Here is a 24214-nt window from a genome sequence, read left to right on the forward strand (position 1 = left end):
CCAGGTTGTTAAGGCACTCAACTTGTAATCCCAGCATGGCCAGGTTGTTAAGGCACTCAACTTGTAATCCGAAGTTCGCAGGTTCAAATTCCAGTCGCACCAAACATGCTCACCCTCTTAACCATTGGGATGTTATAATGTGACAGTCAATTGCACTATTTGTTGGAAAAAGAGTAGCCCAAGAGTTGGCAGTGATAACTAGCTGCCTTCCCTCTAGTCTTACACTGCTAAATTAGGGACAGCTAGCACAGATAGCCTTCATGTAGCTTTGCGTGAAATTCAAAACAAACCAAATCCAACTTTCTGTCCTCTAAAGTATCAGCTAGTTTTGATTAAAATATATTGCAGACTGCTTCATACAATATTAACTCTTAAGTACTTTTATGTTACACTGTAAACTAATATACCTCAGTAGCTATAATTGTGAACACTTTTTGTTTGTTTTCAACAATATTGTGGACCAGATGAATTCTCCCAATGGACTGAAGGTTGGCAATCACTGTCCCAGGAAACATTTAGGGAACAAGAACGACTTTTTGTGAATGTATTCTGAAGCATATTTCTTAGTGTCATTTGTCAAAGCTAGGTGAAGAACTTGGAGAATGTTGTTTTTTTTAATGTGTTCCTTAATCATGTATAAACTTCTCTTGAGCTGTTAGAGTATATATATATCTTTATAGCAATAAATAACCTGATATTGATGGTAATGAAGAAATTGACATAGTACTAATAAGAACCTCTTTAGGTCAGTTTTATGCTTGTTCATGTTGGTCAGTAGTTTTATAGACCTATACAATAATGTTAAATTTTTTTTTACAGAATGAAAAATTTAGATATCAGGATATCAATAAGATGTGATGAAAAAGTTATTGTATATTGGAGATTCCTACAAGTGTTCGCCCATTTCTCTTAAGAGGCTCAATGCAGGTGGCTTCTTATATTCTGGATTAAGAAATATAATTTGAGATGTCTGCTGTAGGTATTGTGGTTTTGCTCATAGAATTCTTAAAGTGTAGGTAAACTTCCCATCATGTTCAAGTGTTGAAAAAGATAGCCTAAAGATATTTAGACAACATATTATTGTTTATGTGCTTACAGTTAGGTTTTGTAAGTTGTTTTTTTGTGTACATTTGTTTGTTTGCATTCTATTTTTAAAAAACATTTGTAAATCAAACTTGTTGTATTAATGCTTGCTAATCTGTTGTAATGGTCTGACAGTTAAACTTTATTGCTGTTAATATATTTGAAAATACTGTCAGAATTTTCATTGATTAAAAAGGTATTGGTAGTTTAATGTGTTGCTGAAGAGAAAAACAAAATGTTACTGTTAAGTGTGAAGTTTTTACTGAGATGTATTTAAAACATAGGTTTAAAAGTATTGGTGAGAATATTTAACATAAGATTCTTATACTAAATTTTAATGTTAGTTTATTTAAAGTTTTAATTCATCATTTAAGACACCTTAAATTTACACAGACACATCTGAAAGGCACATTGAGTCTTTAACTTAGTTTTACATTGGATCATACAGTAAATTATAAAATGCTCTATACATTATTAAGAATGTGTGAACTGCATTTTAAAAACAAATCTGAGTATTCTAGGTCTAGAAAAGCCAAACAATTAAACATTAATATGGCATTGCATCTGTTTTGTTTATTGTGTGTTATGTTGTTATTAATAGTTTTTTAGTTATGTGAAATTTAATTGTGTGTATACTATCCCAACAGTACATACAATATTTGTTACACAAAGCTTTCTTTGAGCTGTATAATTAAACCATATCAATTACTGACAGAATACAAGAAAGAAAGGCTGCAATTATTTTAGGTTTTCAACTCTATGATATCTGTAGATAGAATGTGGATGTAATACATGCAAATGTGAAGGAGTCTTTCACAGTATAATGTCTTTTTTATTGAAATAGAAAAATATTTTGTGTTAAAAAGTATGTTAAACCATTGTATTTTATTGAAAATTACCTTAATAAAACAGTGATTATGGTGATTGGGGGTTTGTTTTATTGGGAATGCAAGAGATCTTAAAGCCAGATAATTCATATTTGTGTTCTTAAGTTAGAAAAAAAATGAATTAATTTTGATCTATGTTGTAATTTACCTTTAACCTTAGATACAGAAGAAAGTTGGGATGGCTATGGTGAGTGATGGAAAAAGTCGACCACATCCAATAAGATTAAAACTCTCAGGAAATACCTTGGTTCTTCAAAAAGAGGAAATTATTGATTCTCCCAATTCCAACAGCCAGAAAGTGGAACATCCTAAAGATTCTAGTGTATGTTGTTGTTGTTTTCTGTTATTTTTATCATAGGAAAGAGACTTTACAGTCTTTTCAGTTTTTGAGAATGGCTGAGATTTTCATTCTCTGGTTATTATATAATGTTCTCTGAACTCTCCAATTTTATGTTTTTCCTTTGTAGGAGAGAGTGGTAACAGTAGTTCGAGAGAAGGTTGGAGGCTTAGGACTTAGTATCAAGGCAAGTTATACAAAATGTTTCTACATTCATACTGTAGATTGGTTTTCAGTGCATTATAGATGCAGATGTTTAAGTAATTTGTAGGTTTTTGAACAGTTAATAATTAATCTTCAACATTTTTATGAGCATTTTGTTTACCAACTTTGTAAAGGAGTCACTGGCTGAAGAAGAGTTAATAGTTTTTTGACAACACTATTTACAAAGTTTGTAATGGATTGTTTTTTACAGCACTATTTACTAAATTTGTAAAGGAGTCACTGATAGAAGAGGAGTCAATGGGTTTTTGACAGCACTCTTTGCCAAGTTCGTAAGGTAGTCACTGACTGAAGAAGAGTTAATGTTTTATTTAAAGCACTTTGTTCACTAAGTTTGTAACATACTAACTGACTGAAGAAGAGTTAATGCTTTTCTTGTGAGCACTTTCTTTATCAAGTTTATAATGGAATCACTGACTCATCCAGAGTTAATGGTTCCAGAACGCGGAAGTGATGAAAATCTTATTTCATATTTATCTGAGAAATGTGTTTTTATCAGCCCAGTTTTGAAAAATATTTGTTTATAAATTTAGAGGAAGATGATTCATTATGAGATGACTTTAAACTTCTCTTAAAATATTATATTTCATAAGTATTTTGTGTGATTTCTGTTACTACAGAGGCCAAATGTGTACCAAGCTATAGACTATAACATCCAAAGTTTGATTTCAAATGTTGTTGATCTCATTTACTTTTACCTGTGGCTGACAGTTATGCCAGCTCTTTGGTTTGAAGTTAGATGAAGCCCTTGTGGACATGAGTACTACAAACTGGCATTTCTTTCTAGGTGGCAGTTTTAAACTAGAGGTGGTTGTACCTTAAATATAAAGGGATATTTGACCTGGTCAATTTATTAGTGTGTTGCATATAGGTTGGAAATACAAAGATAAATCATCTTTTTGTGTTAGCTTCCTGAGATGTAAGCACTGGTTAGTGAACAGGTTTTTAATAATCTGTAATGAGTTGGAATGCTTGAACCAAGCTCTAAATTGTTAACTTGTTGTGAAAGTTGGCTAAAGATGAGATTATAATTTTGAACAGTGATGTAAGTCACAAAGAATTGGTTTATTTTTGGGGTGGCCAAACTTGCTTGACGTAAGAGCCACATAGGATAAACTTGTTTGAGAGCCTAAGACATGAACAGATTTTACACACACATTTTTATTGTTACATAAATATTAAGAAATACATAATAATATTTATTCACTTATGTAGTTTTTAATATGTTAATTTATATTAGTTTCAATAATCACAAAGTACATGCGTATATATGCAAAATGTTTTCAAAATTTCTGGCTGATTGTTTATATATTGAAAATATGATTGAATATATTGTTTTAACTATATTGGGGGTATTTAATATGGAACTATGGAAACATCTAAGAAAAATATGCAAATTTGCATTTTATTAACATCAAATGAGACTGTCAAAAGTAAAAATAAAAGGGGTAAAAACAGATATATTTAATGATATTTATTTGTCTTAGTAAATATCTGGTCAAAACATGTAGGAAAATATGTAAAACAATAAAATTAGAGATATTTTAATCAGATACTGCCTTACAAAATTTTAGTCTTATTGTAATATTTTTATGTCACAAACAGACATTGATACAATTATCAGGCTGTTTATTGCTAGAAGAGATCTTGTGAGTTTCCATCTTGGTTGTGAGTCATTGAAATTCCGGCTGATATGTTGTTAAGGCTGTACAAATTAGTTCCGTCAGGTGTTGATTTGTAAGAATTGCACGAAGCTTCGAATTCACAAACTTCATTACAGAGGACAGTGATTCACAGCAGTATGTTGTGCTGAAAATTGAGTCGCACACTGGTTTTCTTCAGCTCAGTATATTTTATTTCTGAAACTTGGTTCCAGAACTCAATTGTAGAATGGGATTTATGGATCATCTTTAGATCCAGGTCCTCCTGTAGCTCAATTAGTTCCATTTCCACAGCAGATGATTCTGCAACCAGAGGTTTGAGAACTGGATAACCATCTTTGATCACATCAACCATGAATGGATTTACAAGAAAGACAAAGCAGGGCTTAAGCTTCTGCAAGTCCTCAAACCTGTCTTGGAAATTATCAAGCATTCCTCATAACTTATCTTTGTATTCTTCCAGTTTGTGGTCTTTTATATCAATATCAGGAAATGTATTTACTGTTCTTTTGAGACTGGGAAAGTAACTGAAGTTTCTTAACCATGTCTTTTTGAAAAAGTCTTATTTTATTCTAAAAGCTGAAATTTGTCTGAGTAAGATCAGAAACAATCTTATCCTTCCCCAGGAGTGCCAAGTTGAGAGTTTGTAGATGATTCATTATATCAGTAAGTAACATTAGATCTTGCATCCATTCATCATTTTCTAGTTGAAGATAGAATCTTTTCTTCAAGAAAAGTAATAATAGGCTCCAACAGATTCACAAACCTACTTAAGACATTGGTGGTTGACAGCCACCTCACAAAGTAGTAAAAAGAGACATCACTGGGTTTATCTTCAAGCTCCAGTTCTTCAATAACATTTTAAATTGTCGGTGGGTCTTCCCATTTACTGGTATGAAATTGACAATTGCAAAAACAAATTTCATAACATCTTTATATTTGAAGTATCTGGGTGCCAGGTGTTTACGATGAATAAATAAATGAACAGGGAGAAACTCTGGAAAGCTGGGATCACTTTTCATAAGTGCAATTAATCCTGCATTTTTCCCCACCATTGCAGGTGCTCCATCTGTTGCAATACTGACAAGTTTATCCAGTGGAATATCAGCATTTATTAAGGCTCTGTATAGCACATTTTTAATGTCAACCCCACGAGTTGTTTCTTTTATTGCCACTAAGTCCAACATTTCTTCTTTCACAGTTAAATCAGCAGAAACATAACAAACAAATATCACTAGTTGTGGGTTGTCTTGTATGTCAGTTTATTCATTAAGGGCTAAGCTGAATGCAAGGGAATTCTTTAAATCATTTTGCCTGCAACATCAGCACTGATCTGGGAGATACGTGTGGTGTTTGTGCTATTAGTTGCTGAAGTTTTGTGCTATTTGGATCTAACACTGCAATAACTTCAGCTATATTCTTCTTAACAAATTCATCATGAGAATATGGGCATTTAGCACAAACAATATTCCATGATATAATAAGACTATCTTCAGTCATTGTATCAACTTCCTTATTGAACATTATCAACAGTGTCTGGTGGCTATTTAGTAATGATTTTAACACATTTAACTTGTTTTTCTGTAATTCTTATTCAGGTGGATAATCAGACAAAAAGTTTTTTGTCTGGTTAGTTTCATATTGGTGTTTCAAGTTACTGGCTTTGTAATGACTGAGTAACACATTGCAGATAAGACACACAGGTTTATCTCGTTTAACGGTGAATGCAAAATTTTTCTCACACTCTGGCTTAAAATTTCTGTTTTCATCTTCATACTTTTGCTTCTTACAATTTGATGATGCCATCTTCTTTCACATAATTTTCACAGACACTTCTAAAAAATTAAAGTTAAAAAGAAACAATAAGCTCCAACACGTGCAATGCAACCAAACTCTACAGGACCCAGTATCACACTAACACTCAGTTGATTTGACTGTCTGCAACACAGTCACACATGCCACAATAACATGATCCTAAGCCACACCCACTAAAACTAACATTGTCAGCACCAGCTTTTATTATTACTGATTCTACAGTACAATTCCTCTGAAATCCTTGCTGATCCGAAATTTCGTTAATCTCTGACTCAAATCTAGCATTAAAATTAGAATTTAAATTTTTAAATGCATTTATTCACCATGAACATTAAACTTGTTTTAATCTGGTGGACTCTCAGTTTATACCTGGTAAATAATTATAAAGCTTGAAAGTTTTGTATTTACCTTTTATATTAATTGTGATAATAAAAGGAGCTCAGCCAACATGTTTCTGCGACCTGCACATTATATGTGAAAGAGCTACATATGGCTCCCGAGCTGTGGTTTGGCCACCTCAGGTTTATTTCATAGTCAGTTTTATAATGTTATTTCAAAGGATGCTAACTTGTAGCTATAGACATTTCATTTAAGATTATTACATCTGTTGTAACTCTGGGTATTATTTGACTTGAGACTTCTACGTCTGTTGTAGCTGTTGTTTGACCTTGGACTAAATCAGTTTTAAATTCACATCAATACTGAGATCATATTTGTATCATTCCAGTTTACTGTGCGATCTTAATCATGAGATTTTACAATGTCAATACTAATATTTTCTTCATACTGTGTATAGCAATTATTTCTGAAAGTTGATCAATCTAATGTAATATCTGCTTGCTCAGGGTGGTGATGAACACAAGCTACCAATCCTCATTTCACGTATTTTCAAAGATCAAGCAGGTGGGTTGTGATATGACCTTTCGTACATTTTTTTTGTATTGTAATTTACTCCTAAGATTTACCTAATTATTAAGGAAAATAAATAATTTTTGTAAGTGTAAATATCAGAGGAGTAACTTTTTTATTTGTTGATATGTTTTACTTAAATAACTTCTTGATGATGTAGGAATACCTGTAAGGTAGATCATATGAAAATTTTGGATAACATAGAGTTACTTTTGGATTTGAAGTTTGCTTTTCAAATTGGCATTATCAAGCTGTTGAATTGTGGGTTTTGAAAAGCTGGTAAAAACTGTTATTGGCTAAGAACAGAATTTGAATAGGAACTGGGGATTCATATTTTAGTTGTTTGTGTTTTATATTTGATTTAAAAATACTAAAAGTAAGACACTGTATCCATTCCTTAACACTCCTACGAAAAGACGTTTCTAGTCCTGATTTCTCCAAGCCCGTTCCCCTGGCTGTGGTTTCGCTAGATAGTAGATAGGGACAGTGGGAATCTCGTTAATCCATTCATTAATGGATTTAAATGGCAATTTCATTTAAATACAAAATTATTAGCCTAATATTAATAACCTTTCAAGTTGCTCTGGGGCCTATTAGGCCCCATTTTTCGTAGGAGTGTTATATATATATATAGGTAGGAAGACAAAAACTGTATTTGTCAGTGATAAAGAAAAAAAACAACAGAAAAATGGTAGTTAGATGATACTGTTAAAGATTCCTAGGAGGCTGACTGCTATAATTTCAGAAACTGTACTGTACTAGAATAAAAAAATAGTGCTCTAGCATATATTATTCTGTTCCTCAGAAAAAGAACCAAGTTTAAGATCTCTAAGCTTGAATTTTGAAATTTCTATTTTTACAGCTGACCGTACTCGTCAGTTGTTTGTAGGTGATGCCATCATAATGGTAAGATTGAATTTCACATATTAATATTATTGTTATTTTATTTTCACTGTTGTTATAAAGTTGTAAATAATTTATTTTGGTGATATTGTTGAGCAATTAACATAATTTCTGAAGCAGTTGTTGAAGTTTTAATCATTCTATTAACTAACTCATGATCTACTTATGAAGTTCCTAAACATATCAGTTTTTTAAACACATTTTTCTAAGCTAAGGGAGTACAAACGTGTATGAGTAAACAATTTTGTGGATTACAGGGTCTCAAGTAACATATGAGACACAAAAAAATATCAGACTGGAAAAATTATCAATACCTAAGATGATTCCACTAATAGCTGTGAAAGTTGTGTTTGTGTTTCAGTATGCTGAGAATTTTGATAGGGAAGAATCATAAGGTTAGCAATATTATGTAATATATGGACCTTGCTTGTTTGTTTGTTCTTCATGCCCTTCATGTTTAAATAGGGCCACAGGTGAAAAGTTCCAACCTTTTGTACAGAATCTCCAATATCATTTGCTTCTATGGCATTTGAAACAGCAATGTGAAAAGTATATTGCACCATTTAATCATACAGATGCTTGTTTACATTGATTGTTTTATATGTCTAAACAATTTATAAGCATAATAATAAGTATCACTAAAAAAAATTAGCTGTTTGTGATAGGATACACCAGTTTTTTTTCCTTCTGGTCTGGCTTTTTCTGATAGCTCCGTACAGATTTGGTCCAGATGTCTTTCTATGTATCCATTGGTTCCTCCTTCATGTCCTCCATTACTTCCACCTCTTGTTCGTGGGCTCGTGAAACTACTTCCCTTTACCAGATTTACCAGCAAGTTATTGGAGAAGTTCGTTATGCTTGTTTAATTAGGGATGGTTTCAAACAGCCTTGTTAGGATTTGCCACTGGTAATTTAAAGGAAGAATGTAGAATAAAGAACAACAGCTGTCCAATTAACACTAAACATTTAGCCGGGTTACTAAATTTGACATCTTGGTACCACAGATTTTAATTGCATTATGTATAATTTTATTCTATTAAGCACAGCAGTTAGAATGTTGAGTGATTATATATGTGTGTGTTGAAATCTTAAAAATACCAATGTAAAAACGATAATTAGCTTATATTGATGTGTGCTGATTTATTTTTTAAAGCTTTAAGAATTTTCTATAATTGGTTCATTAAGGGTTTGTTTGATTAAAAGCTGAGATGCCAACCATTACTGGGAATTTCTATAGTTGGGTTAGGGTCTCGGATATAGAGTTCTAAGGCTATCTTGCAGGCTTTACTGGTTGGAACTTCTGTAAAGAGGGATATAACATCGAACCCAACTATAGAAATTCCCAGTAACAAGTTAGCAATCCTCATAGAATTCACCACGATAAAGACAAACTTCATGTTCAACAACCAAAACTATATACAAACAAATGGCCTAAGCATGGGCAACCCAGTATCACCAGTTCTAGCCAATATTTTTATCACACAAGTTGAAACACAAGCAATTAACACAGCATTACATCCATCACTATACTGGTACAGATATGTAGATGACACGGTTGCGGGATTCAAATCTACAGAACACATACTTAATTTTTTCAATCACATTAACTCTATACATCCCAACATTAACTTCACATGTGAACAGGAAATATCATTTCTTAACCTCAAAATTACAAGAACTGACACACAATTCAAAACAGAAATCCACCGAAAAATCACCCATACTGGACTATACATTCCTTGGGACTCAGCACATGAAACAAAACAAAAACTCAACATACTAAGAAACCAAATAAACACAGCCATAAAACTATGCTCACCAGATAAAATTAATGATGAATTAGACAAAATAAAACAATACTTCATCAACATCAATAAGTTTCCTCCACAAACCGTAGAAAACATTATACGCACACACCTAGACAGAAAGCAAAATCAACCAACTACAGTAAATACAGCTCACGAATCAAAAAACCACGAAACCATATACTGCTGTATACCATATATTCCTGACATCAGCAAACAAATAACCAACATTTTGCAAAAATTAGTAACAAAATATGACATTCCAGTTAATACCAAATTTATTCAAAACCCGCACAAAACTGAGGTCTATACTATGTAAAACTACACTGACAAACACCACACCAACATTATTTATAAAATACAATGTGATAACTGCCACGACTTCTATATTGGAGAAACAAGTAGAAAATGGAAACCAGATTCAAAGAACATAAAGTCACCTTCACACGTTTTCAACACTGCAAGTCAAATAAACACAACATAACCATAGAAAACACTCAAATACTAAATAAAGAAACAAACATAAACAAACGCAAAATCAAAGAAGCCTTACTTATACAACAACTTAAACCCAAAATAAACCAATATAAAGGAATGCCTTTATACCTATATTAATATAATAAATAAATAAAATTATATATTCAAACATCTAATACCGCCCTCTACATTTCGACACACAGTTACACAACCCCTTTCAAACATGTGGTCAGCTTCCGGTCAGTTATCTCTTTCTTTGTGAACCTGACGATGACCGAAGAAGGTCGAAACGTTGTTCGCTCTTCTATGTAAAATATTTTCTCAACCCAAACGAGCCGTTTTTGCATATAAATTTCTCAACAAGTGGGTTTCTCGACATCACTGATTATTGGGAAGTTTGTTAATCCAAGAATTGTTAAGTTCAACACATCTGGTTACTCTAAGTTGAATCTCTTTGATGTTGTATGTCATTAAGGGGCTTGGAACTTCTGTTATTAAATATACTGTATGTGTTTCTCTCACAAACACAACATTGAACTTGAAGAGGACACGTGAAAGTGTTGAAATTTGTATCTATGTAAATTTGGCACTGTTCCATTATTCTGTGCCCTCTAGTGGCTCAGCAGTATGTCTTGTGGACTAACAATGCTAAAATCTGAGTTTCAGTACTTATGACAGGCACAGCACAGATAGTCCATCACATAGCTTTATGCTTAACTGTAAATAAACAATTATTGTAAACCAAAATGTTATATTAGATATTTTAAGATGTCCAAAATTTTTGTAATGTTCCTCTTATTATAAAGTAATGAACACAAATGCTACTGTATACCTTTTAGTTTATCGCTATCTAGTTTTATCTGATTAATTATTTGTTACTTTAAGTACAACTTGTATTCTTATGTGCATCATCTTGTTTTCCTGAAAGGTAAATGGCATTGATTTAGAAAACACTAAACATGATGAAGCAGTTAACATTCTGAGATCAGCAGGAGATGAAGTTTGTCTTGTAGTTCAACATCATAGAGCAGCTAGTCCATTTTTATCAAGAAGTTGTGAGTTTTAATGTTCTTCTCTTGTCAGATTATCCATATTCACCAGATGCTAAAAATGGCTGACTAAGAGTACTTAGTTAAAGGACTTAATTAACAGGATTGACAGTTGGAGTTTTTTCATTTCTCATGTATTATCTAGCAAGAATAATTTATTTATTTTATTCTAGTAATAAATCTTATCAGTATCAGAAAAGAAACAAAACATCCATCAAAGAAAAGAAATATAGAAATTTTCTTACTGTATAATTGCTACTACTGTAGGAATTATTTTGGATTAAAAAAGTCAAACCATAGGCTATAATTATTCAAGGTCACAACATGGTGAACAGTAAGATAGTTGGTGCTATAATGGCTTGTATTCTTTAGTTTTAGCAAAGGAACTAGATAACACTAACAGATAGAATTCAGTTATTTATTTGACCTGAGTCTTCAAATAGAGAAAAACTCGTTTGCAAAACTTTGCATCTGTTCATTCAATTGGGGTTGACTTAGCAAGAGTTTGTGTTTACTTTGTCAACTGGGGCTGATTTTACAGTTTGGTTGGCTACAGTGGGCTTTCAATGTTTTTTGTTTTTTTTCAGATTATAACTTCTAATTATGTTCTAAAATAAAGGACTTAATCTGTTAATATTTTATTGCCCAAAGAACTCGCCTCTTAATAGTTTTTGGCCATGAAGATGTGAAGTTTAATGGGTTGTCAGTTCTTGTTGGATGAACCAGTAGAAGTGTTTATGTTCAGGTAGGCACTACACTTAGTCACCATTGCACTAGTTCAGGCAGGGACCACACTTAACCACCTTGTAGCACCAAATAAGCTTTGTTAAATCTTTGTCTGCTCTCTTTATCAATAGAATTTTGAAAACCATGGAGAAAATACCTTATAGAGTGGAAGAACCAGACCTTGTATTGTACATTATGTAGGGCAAGCCATTACTGAGTTTTATGTGAGGTTTGGGATAAGGATGTGAGGTTTACTCCCTCATAGCCAGAAATAGTGCAAGTTTGGTAATGCTGGTGGACAAATAAATTTCCAGATATCACAAAGTGCTCAGAATTGAAAAAGGAAGAGTGCTGGAAACTTTGTTTAGTAATCAATCCACTCATCAACTGACTGATGTAATGCAGTAATTTCAATAACTTTAGTATTTTAAACATAGTTATGCACCAGATTATTTGTTGGACCAAGATTATGTTTGTTATGAGGTCTGTTATGAATCACACACACACAAAACTGAACAAAATATACTTTGTTTTGCAATTAATTTATCTATTTTATGCTGTTTTTATGTGTTTTACACAAAGTGTTATTTCATGTAATATTTTGGTTAGCTCTTGATACTGATTGTTAAAACAGATAAAATTATAAAATTACTAAATCTGAGAGCCATAACAGTTGTGAGTGCTATAAAAAAAGTTGGTGATTTGAGGAGTTAAAAAAAGGCAGCATTCTAAAAATAACAGTAACCTTATGTTTTAAATTCTTTTTGTAATAATTGCCAAGAGTCTGACTCCTTGCAATTCTAATTGCTATGCAACAACTGTATAATATAACATTTAATGGCTAGTCTTTAATAATGATCTGGTCTATGTTCCAATAAGAAAGAGGTGGAATCAAATCAACAATATACCAGAGTTTTAAGAAATACTGACAAACGTTTAATCCTTTACAGTTCTTCCGTAATGATTTCTATTGAAATAAAAAAAATGTTTAATTATTATTTTCTTGGGTGTATTAGTTTTATTATATGTGGTATTATGTATTATAATTTATATTGGATGAGTTTTTGATTTATTATGTTACATACATTACATATTATGATTTCAAGTAGCTAAAAATTTTATTTTTAATTTGAAGTTAATTGAATGTTCATGTTTAACTTTATAATATTTGCCAACAAGATTGATACACACAATTTTCTTTCTTAACACAAATATATTTTAATATACAAACAATAATACAATTCATAATAATGGTTATTAAAAAAAAAGTGATTACACATAATGATTTATAGACATGAATTTTACAAAAAATATTGAGTCTTCAATCTGGTCATAAACTGAATATTTTATTGAAGTTCATGACAAACAAATTAATTCTGAGCTGATATTATTACACTTCACTTGATGGCCAGCCTCTTGCCATTTACAAGCTGACTTTTCTCCAGTGAAGAAATCTAATTTCCTTGTAGAAATACCATCTTCCAAAGTTAATTCACCAAAATTAAATGGTTTGTAATGCTCGAAGTCTATAAATGTTCCTGGTCAAGTACCTGTGTTTTCCCAATTAATATCTGTTAATCACAGTTATAGCTTCTGGGACTTATAGTATACAAACTGTAGGAAACCAAAAATATTATGCTGTCTCTCAGTGAGTTACAACTTATAAACTTTAAGGTGAGGTTCTTAAAAGTTCAATTGGCAACAGTACTTGTATTTTACACACACACATCATATATTGTTGGTTCTTACACTCAAGAATTTTCTACAAATTTAGAGAATAGGTGGTACTTTTAAAATACATATTTAACAGAATGAGCTCTGCTCATATCTAAACTTATGTTTAAATAAACATCAATATTAAATTTACATTAGTAAATCTGTTACAATGGTTAAATGATCAGCTTGTGTCCATGATTATATAGTGTAGAAGTGTTCAATAATGGTGTGAACTATAAGTGTAAATTTTTTGTTGATTTCTAAGTTAGGCCTAAGAATTAATGACATTTTAGGGAGAAAAGACAGACTTAGGGTCCCTTGAGAGGTCAACTTTCTTTGGGCTAATCTCAGAACCATGTTTTGGTTACTTTTTTTAACTTATGCAAGCATTTGAAAGTGATTAAAGTATGGACTACAGGCTAGTGTACATTGTTTGTTTGAATAGTTTTTACCACATGGTAACAAAGTGAACTTTTGACATGTACATTTCAGTTTTGGTTTTTTCAAGCAATAGATTACTTAACTAGATATTTTTCAGTTGAACAGTGTGTTAATAAATTAGTCTTCCCTTCAGTACAGAGACGAAGAGAACGAACGGCAGCAGTGGAAATCCCTATGTATAAAGTGGGCAACGGACATCGAGCTTGGAAGGTAACTGTTAACTACATCTTTGTTGGATTGTTTTATATTCTCTGTTATACTAAAAAATTGTTATATTGTTCTGAAAGTGTAAGACAATTGGAGGGGGAGAAAGATGATGAAGGGAAATGTTTTTGTTTCCACTGTACTTGTTGGTTAGTTTATAAAATTTGGGAATAAATATATTCAGTAAGCATTTATTCAATGAATAAAAAAAAATAGAGCAGAATTTACAAAATTAAAAGATATTTGATTGCAAAACAACCTGTGCATGTATCGTATGCATTTACGTTTGCTGTGGCATACTTCAATCATTGATTTGACAACATGTTGGATAAGAAAGCTACTCCCAGGATATGTTGACTGCTTTGTTTTTACGCTTCACAATCAGATCAATGATAAAGAATAATAAAATACATTTTTGTGCATCATTAGCTGTGAGAAAGAGTTGCAAAATGTTGTAAGGTTAATTTAGTAGAGGAGCATATATGAGAAGTATTTCTGTGACTTTTGTCCAAGATACTTATTAGTTTGTTTCTTTATAAAAGTTGTTAGTATCTCATTTGGAAATTTTAAAGTAATTTAGTATTTAGAGTAAAAAGTTTATTGAGGGGTTGTTCCACCCCGCACCCCCTAAACACCAAAAATGTGCACAGTATCGTGGTTCTAGACTGTGTTTACTGTATAACATTAATACAGAAGATTTCCATAAGGGCTTCTCTTGTCACTTTACTTTAAACTGTGATATCTTTCCACTTTTATTACTTGATATATTTCTAACAAAGAGTTAAAACAAACAAAGACTGTTTAATAAAGCTGTACCTGTTAAGGTACTGTAATAAATCATGTAAATAGTTACACAGTTTATTAAAGCATTTCAAGAAAGTAATTTTTCACTATTTCTGTTAATAAGAAAAAGTTTTCAGTGTTTTCATGGACTGTGATAAGATATTCTTTGTAAGTTTTAAAACTTTAAAACTGAAGAAAGCTAACATGGTACTATATAGGATAAGTACGATCTTACATTAAAGTACTTAGAGTAAGATTGTGTTGTTTTCTTGATTCATAGCCAGTATAAACTCTGAATATTATTGGAAATCTTCAATATAATAAGGTCACAGCTGTTGCACACAAAACAACCTGGGGAAACAAGAGTGAAAACTGTTTACCATTCCCATTGTGAATCTAAAGTTCAATATACAGGAGAAACGAAAACACCAAAAAATTAGTTCAATACATTGAAGACTGTAATACAAGACTATCTGTAACAGTTCATAATACTGGAGAAAATGAGACACAGGACTGTAGTACAGACCTTTCTTCGACAGGCCATAATGTCAGATAAGATGACACACAAGACTGTAATACAGGCCTGTTTGTAACTGTCCATCTTACTAAAGATCACACAACAGAATGAAACTTAAAAACACTTAAATTGTAGAATATGAACTGCACGTGAAGATAAAGGAGGATTTGTAGTGGAAATCAGCAAAATCTGGACACCAGTTTTGAAACTGTTTCATATGGTTAATTGATTCACATTCTGATGGAGAAAAAATACAGATGAGTGAACAGTATGTGTTGCTTTGAGGAGTTAGACCCAGGATTGAATCTGGCTTTATCTACCACACTATTCCTTTTTAGGACTACCCTAAAGTTGGCATCACATTAGCATTAGTAAAGAATATGTAGATAAATATAATCTTTGTTAATTAGCATAAACAAGCTAATCAGTGATTAGGCTTAGGTGGTTACATAGACTGCTAAACCATGATAACAATTATCTTGCATTGGAATGGAAGTTTAACTTGAAAAAAAAACTAAAAATCTATTTATTGAATTGGTGTTCAATAATGAAATTTTATATATCTTTGCAGTCAGTGAAAACACCGACAGCAAACGAGGAAGGCTTCATTTATCGACCATACAGGAAATGGGTTGATGTCACATCAATTCCATTGTTAATGGCATACTTGACAAGGTACATTATAGACACTGACAAACTGAGGTATGGAATGAAAATTAATCACAGAAACAATATATTTTTATTAATAGTTATATATATGTCATTTAGTATGGGAGACAGCTTAGTGTTGGTTATGTTTATAGAACATCTTTGAACTCTCCCATTCTAAAAGTTCATCTTGCTCTGATTTGGTCCAATGAAAGGTGCAGTTGTAAGTTATTGTGTTTGCCCATTAGAAATCACATGCTGTTCAGCTACAAGAAAGCCAAAATAAAATTTATGAAGATACAAGATAATGAAAAAGTGTAGCTTTGGGTTGAAAAGAAACAATGACAATGATTTGGTTAGATACTGGTTTGAAATCTGTGTTATGGTTCTAGCATGTTATAGTACCGAGTTCAGACTTCTGTGTTGTACTCCTATTGGTGCAATAGGTTTTAGGAGAAATAAACTTTGTGGTTATTCGTTTATAACTTTGCCAGCATCTGTAACACTTAATGTACATTTTAAACCCATAAACAAAAAAATTTCAAATTTTATTACTGGAAATACTAATTTGTCTGTGGGAATTAATTTGACATTTTGATTAGAGTTTATATGTTCAACTGAGGGAACCTTTACTTTTATAATAACATTTTCTTAGTATTTCTTTGTTTCACTCACATGCTACCAAATTTAAAAGCCTGCAAAACTTTTATTAATTTTATACTGAGTTCACTTATAATGGATTTGTAGGGTGGATTTTCTAATAGGCCTATATTTTTTGAAAGATAGAAATGACAGTATTGTTGTGTTGTTCATAATCTCTGATCATTTAGAAAAATTCTGTGGTAATTAACATCATAAAGTTTTTTTGACCACAAAATATCCTTTCGTGCAGTGTTGGTTTCAAACTAGTGTATTCCAGGCCTAGTCTGCTTACAGTAAAACAACAGTAAATTTTTTTCTGTCTTCTAGTTGATTACATATAAAACTTGGAAACTTTTTTTATATACAATAATTTTTTTAGACCAAATGCTTTTGAAATAAGGGCTCAGGAAGGCAAGCCATCAGCAGTAGTTCAGTGTGATGATGCGGGCATGTTAGCTGAATGGATCAAGCACGTGTCAAACAACATTATCCAATTTACAGCTCAACAGGTGGATTTTTGATTTTAAAAATATCAACTTTCATTGAAGGAAACCTCTTAACTACCTAACAATATTTTGATTAGTGTTTAGTATGTTCCATGCTATCAAGTTTCTTAAGTGCTTATTTTGTAGTTAAGTGTAAGTAGCAAAAGTATTGTTGAATAAATTACTCTTATGTTTTTATTTCCAAACAAGTATCTTAATAGTACTGCTTTAAATGTATTGAATGCAAGAATCTACACACAATTCAGTATCTATATTTTACCTTTCTCAAAAGAAAAAAAACAAATCCAAACGTTTGAAAGAGGCAAAGGGTTTTTGTGATTGTTATTACCTGCATTAGATAAAACATGGTGCAAAACAAACAAGTAAAGAGTTGAAGTTTTCAGTATTTTCTTCTGCAGTTGTAAGTAACAACACAAAGTTTCTTAAAAGGTTTGAAACAGGTTCGTAAAATTTTAACTCCTAAACCTACTCCTAGCTCCTAAGTTGTGTGGCACACTATCTAAAGTCTGGATAAATAAATATATATCGTAATTATTGGATAGGATATGGAAACTGTTTCTTAAAAAGAATAAGTGTTATTTGTGTGTGTTGAATACTGTATTGTCTGGTAATTTTTTTTTTTTATGTTGTTGTTGTTTGTTTTCCAGATAAATGTTCTAAACAAGTCCCTTCCACCTAATGATCAGGTTTGTGGGAATTATGTAATATATATGTATATATTAATATATCTATAATAATATGTAGGGTAAGTTATAGAGTTAAATTTGGTACTCCTAACTGTTCATAAAAACTAGAAGGTACATAGTTTTTAAGTTCTTAGCAGTCACTACACTCCAAGAAATCACTGAATCAGTAGACCTCCCAAAGTCAGTAATTAGACCCCAGGAAATCATTGAATTGGTAGACCTCGCAAAGTCGGTGATGTTCTCAGCAGTCATTGACCCCATGGACACCACTGAACAGATAGACCTTGCAAAGTCAGTGATGGTCTCAACAGTCATTGGCCCCCTGAACACCACTGAATCGGTAGACCTTGCAAAGTCAGTGATGCTCTGAGCAGTCATTGGCCCCCTGAACACCACTGAATCAGTAGACCTCGCAAAGTCATTGATGAACTTAGTGTTGATAATCTCTTTTTGTTTTTATAGTTACTACTAGATTAATTGCTGAATGGATAAATATGGGCAGTATAGAATTAACCTCACTGGTATAAAAGAAACAAAATTCAGTAATTCAAGACAATATGATCATTTTGAAACATTGGAAGTCTTTGTTTTCTCAAATTATTATATTGCTATGTTGATTGTTGAGACATTACCTGCTAGAATATTTTGCAGACTGCACTTGCTGCTTTACTGCTATTTTTTGAACTTTTTATAGTTGTGCTTGTCTTGTTTATGCTCATTTATTTTATAAAATATGATTATTATGTTACTTTGAATGCAGTGAAATGGATATTAAAATACTCACAGTATAAATGCAAGTAATACTAATTTATAGTGTACTCATGCCAAATGTTCCGATGTGCCCCTGAGTTGTGGCCACATTGTATGCTAATGTTTTGTCATAATGTTTTTCTCTTTCAAAGTTTCAGAATGCTTTTAACTTTTCTTTATCCTCACCATCATCATCTTCAATCCTTTTTACCGTTACTAACCTTTTTCCCCCTTTTCCTCCATTTCTGGGTGCCCCTTTATCTTGGATTTGTTCATTATTAAACATTAATACATACATAGTTTTTTTTTGTGTAAAGTGCAATTTACATAATCTGTGTTGAAAGACATAAAATTTATATTTTTGAATGCTAGTGTAACTATATAGAATCAATAGATTGATTTGTTTTTAATTTTAAGATTTCTTTAGGTACAAAAAAAATGGTTTAAACCTATGTGTATTTCACCAGGTACTGTTTGAAGCAGTTATTTAGGGTCAGTTGATCAGGTTTTAATTTGTTTACTTTTTGATTTGCAGACGTTATGATGAAAGTTGTGTATGCTTGAAAGAAATGGCTTTTTTTTTATTGTAAAATATTGGTAATAAAAATATTACATAATATAGCTTCATAATGGGACTGATTTTAGGATAAGTCTGTTTATATACTTCCAGTAAGTTCACAGGAAATATATTTGATCAAAAGATGACATGTTTTTCTTTGTTGAAAAGAAAGGAAACTTAGTGTTTTATTGATAAATGATTTGTAGTTATATTTGATTACTTTTTATACTCATGATCACATTTGTAAAAATAAATGTAGCATTTTGATCAGTTTGCACCGAAGGCATGTGTGTTTTGTATATTGAGTTAACAGTACATATCTATATGTTTGTGTGCTCTATTTGACAACAATTTTATGACATCTTTCCTTAGTTACTCTGGATTTATGTAGAATTATTGTGTTTCACTGTTTAGTTGATGGATGTTGGATCATATATAACTTCCATGTCTCTCCAGGTACACCATATGGGATGGGTAAATGAGGGTACTATTGCAGCTCAACCGTGGTACAAATGGAAGGCCCGGTTCATAGCCTTCAAAGGTCCTGACATTTTCTTCTTTGACGTTCCCCCTGTGAGTAATACATTTATAGAAACAGATAGTATGGATGGTTTCCATTAAATAGAACATAAAAGGATGTCTTTCTCCTATGTTTTTTAAACTGTATTCTTATTAAACAAAGATTAAAGCACTTTAGTAAAGGTAAAACTTCAGTTCTTCCTTATGACAATGGAATATTTAGGTATATAAATTAGTGTTTTTCCTCACCACTGATTTTTCACATTCACCTTACTGGTCCCTTGCATTGAAAAGTTTGAGAAAGTCATATGTAGATGAATAAGATATTTCAGTTGAAACGAGCTGAACTTTATGTTTCAGAATTGAAACATATGACTCTATGTTTCATGTTTTATGACTCTATGTATAAATCCATGTGCTACAAATTTTAAATCAATATTAATTAGTCCTCAAGTATGGACCTTTCCTTCTAATGGGATTTGTGGTCATAATTCCTGTAGTGTTTTGCATGGTTTGGCCAAGTTAAAGTTAGTCCTAATTTCGTATATTAAATAAACATGCAAAATCATCTCGTGTGTAGAAAAATGGATTCAGAAATATACAAGTTCGTTTCAAATATGATGACCAACTTTACTTAGAGGTGTTACAGTTTTATATTTTATTACCTTATAGTTTATTAACCCTTTTGGTGCTGAATAAAAAATTTTAATGTTTGGCATGGCGCTGAATGTATATGTTTGATACTTCAACTAATTACGGTATCAGTACTAAAAGCATGATATCTCAGCAATAACTCAACAAAAGTCTTTGAAATTGTACCCAATACTATATATGTTAAATTCAATACATAAGAATAACAGGAATAAAGGAAGACACCCTGATACATAACGAAGAAGTGCCATGTAAAGCACAATTTATTATAAATTGTATACAATTCATGCAGCAGCCTGTCGATAGTCTTTGTGGTTATGATATATCTCATGGTATGGTAAAAAGCACCTGGGGAGATTGCACTGTTTGCAGAAATAATTAGTCTACTTTCTTTTCCATCCAGCTGTGTATCTATTGCTGCAAACAAATTTGTTTTTTGTCCTCATACTATCCAATACTATGTCTTTCCACCAAGTGCTGACCTTTATCAGCACTTGGTCTTCCTTTTTGTTTGGCTTTGCTGACATATCCCTCCAGCAAATTTTGAATAATCTGCTCTCTGAATAGTCTTGGAGATACCAGGTTTTCACCATTTCTCTTGCAGTCTGCACAATATATTATATATCTGTTAACAAGAACTAGCCTTGGTCAGTCAGTTTATGCAATAAGTTATTTTGACCCTAACTACACCATGTGCTTACCTAAAGCAGGGGCAGATTCCAGGCCACGAATGTCTTCATTATCACTCTTGTCTGTTACAAGTAAGCTTTCATTATCATCAGGCTCAAAATCTTTGTCACTCTCTTCATCGTTCAAAATAATATCGATTACTTCGTTAGTGGTATAAGCTTTTCCTTTCAGCATTGTAACAGCGTTGCAAGTATCAACAGAATATGCAAGGAAGGCGTCTTCTAAAACAATGAACAGTATGATCTACACAGGCTAGAAAACAAAGAAATCATGTGACCTCTGGTTTAAATAACTGCTGGGAATCTCAAGTAAACAATGAATACACGTGGTTCTAGCCTCAAGTGGGTCTACAGGTCTGTGTGATTATGATAATTAGGTACGAGGGTATGTTGTTTACATTTTGTTGACGAAGATCGCCTGCTGTGCTGAGCCTTCACGTTGATTGCGGTCACCAACCACGCCGAAAGGGTTAATCAGAGAAAGGACTAATTTATTTAAATTATGTAATGTATATATACAGTGTAATGTATGTTTGGATTTAATATTTAGTTGGTCATCTTTTTACTGATTTAAAATTTAAGAAACATTTGTTATTGGATATTGAATTTTTTTCTATTTATTTCATGTTTTATATCCAGAGTAAGATACAAGACTTCTTAAGTTGTCCAACTGTTGCCAGGGCTTACCAATTCATGTTTAAATGTTTGAAGGTAAGATGAAAACTTGCTCTACTGGTAATAAAGATTTGAACTCGAGTAATAATGGGAATTTGTGGAAAGTTCAGATGGATATTATATTCAAATTAATGAACTTCCACTAAACACCTTTTGAAATGTAGAACTTTTGAGTTCCATGCTGTTAAAATTTTCTGTAACTTGTTAAACTTCATGTCCCACGTTGGTAAAATCACCTCTAACTTGTTAAAGTTACCAAATGACATTTTTGTAAGTACTTTGTAAGTTGAGTTACAATTGTTTTTCTGGAAGGCAAAATATCTAGGTAACAGTTTTAAACACTTTGCTCACCACATATGGTCCTTTGCCCCTGTAAACCGAAACATGGATCATACAGAAGTTACACCATGAAAACCTATTGTCATGTTGATGTTGACTTTCAGCTCATATGTTTAACTTTGGTACTATAAATTTAATTGTGATACATAGATACTGGTTGTCATTTGAACCAGTGTGTTTGTAGAACTTCACATTTGTTATATTAAGAAGTAATTATTTTGTTTATTACTGCTTTAGGAGTGTGATTATATGGATGAGAGGCAGCACTGTTTTCTAATCCAAACGGGTCCTTCCCAATCTCGTTACTTTTCTGTAGAAAGTAGGGCAGAACTTCTAAGGTTAGAAACAGCATGGAATCGAGCTACGTACTATGCTGTGACGAAACTGGGGGTGAGTTTTATGTTTATTATGGCAGAAAATGTGTCACGGCGAGGATATCCAATCTAGTCTAATCTTTATAAGTATATAAGGTAGGCTTATATCTTTTCTCTAAGTAGATAGCCTTCTGTGATCAGTAGTCAGTATTAATTTATGAGAGAAATACTGAAGTAAAACAGTCTATAAAATGGTATACACTTTGATTACTTTGTACGATAACCTCAAACATGTAAAGCTTCAAACCAACTTCATGGAGAATAAGATTTGACTTGAATATACATCATAGCTGTTGCAACAGCGATTTTAACTGTTTAGATATGAATGCTTTAGATACAGATATGGGATCAACTTCAATTGATTTGTTCTCAGGTGTGAAAGATGTTAAGTGAGATAGCACATTTTCCATACTCTGAGTTTATATTCTTAGCAAATAGTGATTTATTTCATTTATATGACATACTTATTTGATCATGTTAAAAAAACAATTATTTTTCTATTTTTGATTCTATTTACTAAGTGATCATGTTCCAGGTTTCAGCAAGCACCCTGTTATATGATATTGAAATTCTTATGTAAGGAGTAAAAGAATCAAGGTCAGGTTGAAACTGATGTTTTATCTTTATAAGTAGCAAAACTTGTTTGAAACACATTTATTCTTTACTTTTAGAGTAAAACCTTTTCTGTCATATACAATGGGAGAACTGGTGGTCTAACTCTTGATTGGACCATGGGATTTGCTTTATATGATACGGATGCAAAAGTAAGGCAACTAGTACTCAAAATTTTATAATAAAAGCTCAAAATGAGTATATTTCTGAAATGTTTGATATAGAAATTAGTTCAAATCTCTGATTTCAGTTTTGTTTGTAAACTTATTATTATAATTAATGTAGAAAGAAATCTTGCCTTTATAAAGTTTAACTTGAGGTGGCAACATCGTATTGTTTAAGAATAATATAAGACATTAAAAATCAAAATAGTTTTGGATTACAAGTGAACATAGTAAAATGATACAAGTTATTATTCAAGATCTAATTTCAGTTTATATTTATATCAGTGTTTTATGTTTTTTATTTGGTAATAACTAACTGCTTTTCCAGCATATGCTGGCCATTTGGTTACAGTGCTTGACTCACAATCTGAGAGCCTTGTGTTCAAAATTCTTTCACGAATATGCTTGCCTTTTCAGTCACTGGATGTTATAATCTCACAGTCAGTCTTATTATTTACTGGTAAAGAGTAGCCCATGAGTTGGCAGTGGGTATTGTGTATGGTGTTGACTTCCTTCTTAGGGACAGCTGGCATAAATAACTCCAGAGCTTCTTTGTGCAGAATTCAACAAAGAAACTATTTAAAGTGTGTTTACACTGTTTCCATTTTTAGAGAATGTTTCAGTTGGTATTTTAAAACACATGGATTAACAAGTTGTATATATCTGCAAAACCTTTCAATTTCTTTTAATTACATAATTACTTTTAATTTGTACCAATTACAAGTACTTACAAAGAAAGAGAGTGAGAAAAACCATCATTGCCTTGGCTTAAATGTAGCATATTAGTATGTATCTATAAAAGGCTTAGCTAAATATGATATGCTGCCTTTCTTCTAGTCTATCACTTAAAAATTAGGAACATCTA

At 31.9% G+C, this 24214-nt stretch overlaps 1 protein-coding gene across 1 annotated transcript in view; it reads left to right on the plus strand.

Moving 5' to 3' along the window:
* Positions 1-24214, plus strand: part of LOC143257130 (gamma-2-syntrophin-like) — a 27868-nt gene continuing 3654 nt past the window's right edge. The window contains exons 1-15 of the mRNA XM_076515410.1: positions 1-586; positions 820-975; positions 2131-2292; positions 2438-2494; positions 6851-6908; positions 7777-7820; positions 11028-11154; positions 14165-14241; positions 16107-16237; positions 17205-17334; positions 17979-18017; positions 19783-19899; positions 21825-21896; positions 22437-22589; positions 23245-23337. Of these exons, the coding sequence (XP_076371525.1) occupies positions 967-975; positions 2131-2292; positions 2438-2494; positions 6851-6908; positions 7777-7820; positions 11028-11154; positions 14165-14241; positions 16107-16237; positions 17205-17334; positions 17979-18017; positions 19783-19899; positions 21825-21896; positions 22437-22589; positions 23245-23337 (1269 nt within the window). The 5' untranslated portion in view covers positions 1-586; positions 820-966. The remainder of the gene's footprint in view (positions 587-819; positions 976-2130; positions 2293-2437; positions 2495-6850; positions 6909-7776; positions 7821-11027; positions 11155-14164; positions 14242-16106; positions 16238-17204; positions 17335-17978; positions 18018-19782; positions 19900-21824; positions 21897-22436; positions 22590-23244; positions 23338-24214) is intronic.

This window comes from Tachypleus tridentatus, chromosome 7 (genome assembly GCF_004210375.1).
Source record: "Tachypleus tridentatus isolate NWPU-2018 chromosome 7, ASM421037v1, whole genome shotgun sequence".
NCBI lineage: Eukaryota > Metazoa > Arthropoda > Merostomata > Xiphosura > Limulidae > Tachypleus > Tachypleus tridentatus.